We start from the raw sequence: 7,178 nt of genomic DNA on the forward strand, positions 1-7,178 counted from the left end.
CACATGCCCGCCCCACCCCATCTGCAAAAGAAAGAGATGTCTCTATTTGTGAGGGTGAAATGAGAGGGGGAGGGAGAGGGGGGAGGAGGGTGAAGGGTGAACGGAGAGGGGGGAGGAGGGGGAGGAGGGTGACGTGAGAGGGGAAGAGAGAGGGGGGAGCAGGGTGAAGTGAGAGGGGGAGGGAGAGGGGGGAGGAGGGTGACGTGAGAGGGGGGAGGAGGGAGGAGGGTGACGTGAGAGGGGGAGGGAGAAGGGGGAGGAGGGTGACGTGGGAGAGGGGGGAGCAGGGTGAAGTGAGAGGGGGAGGGAGAGGGGGGAGGAGGGTGAAGTGATAGGGGGAGGGTGGAGGAGGGGCGGGGTGATGTCTGTCTTGTTCCGGAGCCCGTGAGGGAAATGGTGAGCCGGCTTCGTTCTGAGAGGTTGGGGTGGGGTGTTTGTAGGTCAACTAATTGGGTCAGTGGGCAATTTTCAATGGTTCATTAGTGCGTTTAGATAAGACAATCGTCAGACCGTACAGTTAGCCCTCGCTGTGTGATGAGGGTACTCCAGGGACAAGGTAGTAAGAGAGATCGCTTTGTTGTGGAAATGAGGAAAAGGGGGATGGTGCGGGGGCAGAGGTGGGGGCTGGGGCTGGCACAGAACATTGTCATTATTATTTTTGTGGGGCAGGAAAGCAAAGAACAAAAACGCAAGGCTTGCGATTGCACCAGAGAAAGACAAAGGCAGACACCAGGGACTTGGGCCCACCCAACTGTAATATTTCATTTAGAAGAGAAGAGATGGCAGGTGTTGTGTGTGTGTGTGTGTGTGTGTGTTCTCCACCTTAAATGCGGTTTCATAGGAAATGAACTTGTCTCATATCTTGATCATTACTATTTGAGTCCAGTTGCTGCCATAGCAACTTCATTTAAAAAGCGTTAATGTTTTATGCCCTTGAAAGTCTTGTTTGTTTGGTTTGTACAAATTGATTTTAATTTGTTATCCGCATTTCCTAGGCACAAGCGCGCACACACACACAGTTAAAGTTGTTTTGCTGAAAGGAGTGACAATGGTCTCAGACACCAAGCATTCAAGCCGGCTGTGGGTGTTTCTGCCGGCTGTGGGTGTTTCTGCCGGCTGTGGGTGTTTCTGCCGGCTGTGGGTGTTTCTGCCGGCTGTGGGTGTTTCTGCCGGCTGTGGGTGTTCCTGCCGGCTGTGGGTGTTTCTGCCGGCTGTGGGTGTTCCTGCCGGCTGTGGGTGTTTCTGCCGGCTGTGGGTGTTCCTGCCGGCTGTGGGTGTTTCTGCCGGCTGTGGGTGTTTCTGCCGGCATGTGGGTGTTTCTGCCGGCTGTGGGTGTTTCTGCCGGCTGTGGGTGTTTCTGCCGGCTGTGGGTGTTCCTGCCGGCTGTGGGTGTTTCTGCCGGCTGTGGGTGTTCCTGCCGGCTGTGGGTGTTTCTGCCGGCTGTGGGTGTTCCTGCCGGCTGTGGGTGTTTCTGCCGGCTGTGGGTGTTTCTGCCGGCATGTGGGTGTTTCTGCCGGCTGTGGGTGTTTCTGCCGGCTGTGGGTGTTTCTGCCGGCTGTGGGTGTTTCTGCCGGCTGTGGGTGTTTCTGCCGGCTGTGGGTGTTTCTGCCGGCTGTGGGTGTTCCTGCCGGCTGTGGGTGTTTCTGCCGGCTGTGGGTGTTTCTGCCGGCATGTGGGTGTTTCTGCCGGCCACATTGACGGACACACACATCTCTGCCATTCCAGCCGTCTCCAGAGTCAGACAGCAGCTGTGGGACTGGAGCAGCCCCTGAGCCCTGTGTATCTCCCTCTCCTCTCTTATCCATGCTCTTCCATAGTCGGCCGCCCAAGATACGAGAGCAGGGATTTTCCGGCCGTATCACGACTAGAAGTCTTACCCACCTCTAGCCAAATGTGCTCTATCTGGGGGTGGAATGTGGAGAAAATTGTTAACAGGAGGCTGTAGAGTGAAGGGCTCTCATCTGGTGTCTGCCAGGCATGCACAGCTGTCCACATCATGGTCTGTGGGAGCTTAGGAGGGCTCCCATTCAGGGATCTCACAACTGGAGAGCTGGATTTCTCCTCCTTTATCTCTGCCTCTCAGGGCCCTTTCTCAGTCCTCCGTTTTTTTTTCTGTTTTTTTTCATCATCTTCTGCCAAGTGTGTACTTTATCTGCTTCCTGGATTCTGTCCGTCTCTGTTTTCCCTGTTATTTGGTCTCGTCTCTCTTCTTAAATCCCTCCCGTCTTCTGCTGGTTTTCTACTCTCGGTCTCCGTTCTTGTCACAGTGCACTCTCTCCTCTCTGTGGTTCTCATCCATCTATTTTTCTCCCCCCCATCCCTCTCTCTCCCCCTCCCCCTCCAGGTCCACACAAGCACCAGAGCGCCGTGACGTGCCTGCAGTTCAACAAGAACTTTGTCATCACCAGCTCGGACGACGGCACCGTCAAGCTGTGGGACCTGAAGACGGGCGAGTTCATCCGCAACCTGGTGACGCTGGAGAGCGGGGGCAGCGGCGGCGTGGTGTGGCGCATCCGGGCGTCCAACACCAAGCTGGTGTGCGCCGTAGGCAGCCGCAACGGCACGGAGGAGACCAAGCTGCTGGTGCTGGACTTTGACGTGGACATGAAGTGAGGGGGGGGGCAACGAGAGGGGGGGGGGGGGGGTGGAAATGAAGGGGTGAGGCCCCCGAAAAGGTGGGAGAAAAAGCAGACTCTCGAGACACTCGTTCCCCTTCTCGTCTCCCGTGGCGACCCACAAGCATTACTACCAACGAGCCGCAGGCCCCTACTCCCCCTCTGTGCCCTCCCCCCCACGCCCCCTCCCCCCACCCCTTCGTTAGGAGAATGTTACTGACGAATCAGCAGCCGCGGGCGCCCACGTCTTCGTCCAGCCTCCACCTCGCCGCCTACTCTGATCCTTGGGTCAAGTTGGAGGGTGTGGTGGTGGAGACGGAAGGGGCGTGGCTTGTTCGCAGCTCTGCGGTTGGCTGGGAAAGAAGGGGGGGGGGGTGGTGGGGGAGAAGAAAACATGGCTGAAGTCGAAGTCTCCGTGGTAACTCTTGACCCTCACCGGCTTAGGGGCAGCTTCGCACAGAGACTTGCTCGCTCAAGCCTGACACGTAAACATTCAGATGTATAAAGATATATTATTTTTTAATCCCACCCAACATAAACAGCCAACTGTCTAACGGAGGGGGAAAACAAATACACACTGTAATACAGTACACGGCAGAAGATGGAGGGAAAAGGTTGGTCACGAGAGGGTGAGTTCAGTGTTGAGCTTTTCTTGGTGTGTGCCATGTTAGGGGGGCTCATTTTGAGGGGGGGGGGGGGGGGAGAGAGAAACACACAAAGCTTGTCCCACTCATCAGGAAGTGTCGGCCGAAATTCAGACCCGTTTATTGTCGTTATTTTACCGTTCACTCCACTCCTTGTTCTTTCTTCCCTGGTTTGATTTTCTTAGAAAAATGTGAATTTCACCTCAAGTTCATTTTGTCAGCTCACCTTAAGGGTTTCTTTCAGATTTTAGTTTTGTTTTGCTTACCGACAAGTCCCAGTATTACACTTTATTAGCTCTCATAGTGTGAGTTTTAGTTTATTTTGTTCTTCTTTTTGGTCTCTAGCTGGAGTGTGGAGCGTAGCCTCCCAGATAATAATGCTGTCCTGAGGCTGCATGGGATTTGTTTCCTAATGCTGGTGTCACGGTTGGCGGCAAGAACCTGTTTTCTCTACTCCGTTGAACAGCGCCCCCTCTCTCTCGATCCCAGTACTGTTCTCCCCAGTGGCCAAACTGTATTTATGCTGCTAGATGAACAGACGAGAAAAAACTAAAAAGATGGAACTTCTAACTTGCTGTGACGTTTTAGTCCCAGACTAAATTCCAAAATCAACTCTTGATATGAATAGGTTTGGACTTTTTAAAGACACACACGGTAAAAGAGCTACGCGATGACAAATAAACAACCAACATTTTTCTTCTTTTTTTCTTCTTTTTTTTTGTCTTTGTTTTGTTTAGTTTTTGCCACTTAAACTTGAGCCAAACGTGCCTCTACGAGGCTAAGAGGAGGGAGTGTGTTTGACAGACAAGTGTCTGCGCGTGTGCTTGTGCGTGAGTGTGTGTGTGTGTGTGTGTGTGTTTTGGGGCAAATCGTAAACACATTCCTGGGGTCAAAGCTCTTTCAGCTTGTTCTTTGGGGTCATGTACAAATGTTGTATGAACTGGCAAAGAGAAAAAGGAAAAACAAGCAAAACATATTGGTTTTAACAAACTGTCCATGCGCCATTGTGGTTCTGTTCAGCTCTATCTGAAACAACAGGCACCGATTTAAAAAAATTACAAAAATTACGAAAAAATATAAAGAAAAAAAAAAACAAGCATACTGACAAGTAGTGAATGCCAGGAGAGTCTTAGTGCTTTGAGTATTACATGTTACAGTTGAAACCGCTGGAGCTGCTCTGCTCTTAGCGGTAGCAGTCTCATGGTTTGCGAATGGCACACAAGCAACCAAGTGAACAGACAAAACATTGTAGCCAAACAAAAATCGTCTCAATCTCCAAGAGTCACACAACTCAAGCTGAACTGTGAAAGTGGTATAACACTGTATATTAAAAGAAAAAGAAAAAGAAAAAAAAAGAAAAACAATCTTGCTCTTTCATTGTTTTGTTTTTGTTTTTTTCCCTTCTGTTTAATTTATGGTCTGGTTTGAGAAATCAGACATTGCAGGTGTTTTATTTTTTCAAATTCATGTAAACTGCCTGGCAAAAAAAGGAAACAGACAGAGGAGAAAAAAAACTTAAAGGGATTGTGTATTTGTTTGATTCACTTAGAATTTTTTTAATTTTCTTATAACTTAAGTGCAATAAAATGTGGGTTTTTCTTTTTTCATTTCAAGCATTTCGGTTGTCTGTGTTTGTCACTTGTGTGAAGGCGTCTTGTGTGTTCAATAAAGCCTCTTCAGTTTCATTACATTCACTGTGGAAATACTTTCAACATGTGCAAGTTGCTGTTCCAGCTCATGTACCTGCTCATTTCACACACACCACAGAAACAAGCCTGATGTTCAAATCAGGGGTCAGGTGGCCGAGTGGTTAGGGAATCGGGTAATAATCAGAAGGTTGCCAGTCAAATAAAATGAAGGTTGAGTCCTTCACCCTACTTGCCTCGGGGGGAATGTCTATGTACTTCCTGTAAGTCGCTCCTCTGCTAAATGACTAAATGTAATGTAATGTAAATGTAAATCAAGTTCTGGTGCAGGGAGTGTATGCTTATGTTTTAACAGTACCTCAACACCCTGATAGCAAGCACACACTACTACTGCTGGTATACATACCCTCAAAGTTTACATTTGCAAGATGCTTACACACAGTGTTTTCATGGACCTCCATTATTCCAGCATCATTCAGCCTGTGTGGAGGGCTGTACTACTTGGCCAGTTCAGACCCACAGTGATGTGACGTGTGCACAACGCACACACAAGCAGCAAAGTCTGTTGCCTAGTGATGGATCCTCTATGTCTCTGTTATAGAATGGTGCAACTGAATATCAAGGTACTGTATTGTCAAGAAGCAGATCATGTCAGCTCTCATCGTCATTGCCTGGCTTCTGAAAAAAGGGTTATGTATTCTCCGTGTTCCAAATCTACAGTTCAGGTCACCGAAAGTATATGCGTTTTGTATTGATCAAGAGCATAAACTGCACAGAGACAATTCTTAGAAATGTCACTATGTGACATGGACTATTATTATATTATAATATAACACTATTTTAGGTAGAAGTAGTGTGGTAAGGAAAAAATGAAGTACAGGAAACTCCTCTCAGCACAAAAATGCAACTGGAGGTGTGAGTAAAACGGACATCTTAACTGAGACACCCTAGTCTCTTAATGCACTTCATTTTGGAATGTGATGAATCGTCCAGTTCCTCAGAACTTACTGGCCATTAATCTACCTCACATTACCTCCCCCCTTCCTCTCTCCGTTTCCTCTCCCCTCTCCAAGATGTGATTCATTTCCCTGGCTTATTCATGCTAGTTGCGTTTATGTATTGCAGCTTTGTGTGATGGATATTCCTCCCTCCCCCCCCCCTTCAAAGCCTGACCTAGTATTAAACCAAGGTATGAATGAACATTATGCCAAGAGATATACAGGGTTGAGAGACAGGAGTGAGGTTGGGTAGGGTAGTTGGCCAAGGGGAACGTTTGGTTTTACTCTTAATGATCAACACGGTTTCTGACGTTAGGTGTAGTTTGTATGCAGGGTGATGGAGGAGTGAAGTGGTCAATGTAAAGGAGGAAGCCGGGAACCCAGGATCTTCACAATCCTCATCATGGGGGTCAAATGGCTGAGAGGTTAGGGAGTCGGGCTATTAATCAGAAGGTTGTTGGTTAGATTCCCGGCCGTGCCAAATGACGTTGTGTCCTTGAGCAAGACACTTCACCCTACTTGCCTCGGGGAGAATGTCCCTGTACTTTCTGTAAGTCGCTCCAGATAAGAGTCTTCTAAATGACTAAGAGCCCTATCTCTCGATTCTACAATCCCTCTGTAGAAATATCATCCTTTTTTCCAGTTCCAGGAGATGCCTAGACTGTCAGCTAGCTGCTGCTAAGATAGCTCCCCCTATGGACATGGAAGGAGTTCCAATAGAGACAGGGTAACATTAGATGCTAATCTGACTAGCCTGTTGCAAGTTAGGTGGTGTTTCTTAACGCGTAAGAGGAGGCCTCCATTTTAAATGACTTCATTTCCTGTGGGAACTGATGTTTACCCTGAGGGTGAATTTTTTCAAATGACACATTTGACCTTTGCGTGTTCTCCACACCCTTTCGCACACAAGGAAAGTCCATTAAAATGCCAAGTTTGTCTTTCCTCAAATTGAGCTCTTGAATGAGTTTCTGGACTAACAGGAAGGCAAAATGGAGGGTCGCATCACATTTGATTTGACATCGCACTATGAGATGAGTCATAGGGCAGGCCTGGAGAACAATTGTATATGATAGCTCCAGCACACTCATATTCTGCTATACTCACAGGACGGGCATGGCTAATCTCACCCCTGCTGCATGCCCTGCCTTGACTAATCGCACAGGAGAAGCCAACCACGGCTCGGCACAAAGCCATTTATCAATTTTTCTGTTGATTGGCATGTGGGAAAATGTCCCCCATGTGAAATTTAGAATTTTTGGCACTGTTTGACAAAGT

General features: G+C 48.5%; 2 protein-coding genes across 5 annotated transcripts in view; one reads left to right on the forward strand and one right to left on the reverse strand.

Annotated features, from left to right (window-relative positions):
• The window catches only part of fbxw7 (F-box and WD repeat domain containing 7), a 71,486-nt gene extending 66,537 nt beyond the window's left edge, over window positions 1-4,949 (forward strand). For all 4 annotated transcript variants that reach the window (XM_047045045.1, XM_047045044.1, XM_047045046.1 and 1 more), the window contains exon 11: window positions 2,345-4,949. In XM_047045045.1, coding sequence (XP_046901001.1) covers window positions 2,345-2,613 — 269 coding nt within the window. In that variant the 3' untranslated portion in view covers window positions 2,614-4,949. The remainder of the gene's footprint in view (window positions 1-2,344) is intronic.
• On the reverse strand, window positions 637-2,338 carry LOC124484217 (cell surface glycoprotein 1-like). Its single transcript, XM_047045048.1, has 2 exons — window positions 1,673-2,338; window positions 637-1,500 (listed from the first exon to the last, which is right to left on the reverse strand). The coding sequence occupies exons 1-2, from the start codon at window positions 1,803-1,805 to the stop codon at window positions 1,070-1,072; spliced, it is 564 nt and encodes a 187-aa protein (XP_046901004.1). The 5' UTR covers window positions 1,806-2,338; the 3' UTR covers window positions 637-1,069.
• Window positions 4,950-7,178: the final 2,229 nt, after the last annotated feature.

The sequence above is a fragment of the Hypomesus transpacificus genome, chromosome 22 (assembly GCF_021917145.1).
Source record: "Hypomesus transpacificus isolate Combined female chromosome 22, fHypTra1, whole genome shotgun sequence".
Classification (NCBI taxonomy): domain Eukaryota; kingdom Metazoa; phylum Chordata; class Actinopteri; order Osmeriformes; family Osmeridae; genus Hypomesus; species Hypomesus transpacificus.

Coding starts and splice junctions, on each gene's coding strand:
- LOC124484217 (XM_047045048.1), bottom strand. CDS start 1,805: ATGGATAAGAGAGGAGAGGGAGATACACAGGGCTCAGGGGCTGCTCCA. Junction 1,501..1,672: donor TGGCCGGCAGAAACACCCAC/ATGCCGGCAGAA, acceptor AGAAACACCCAC/ATGCCGGCAGAAACACCCAC.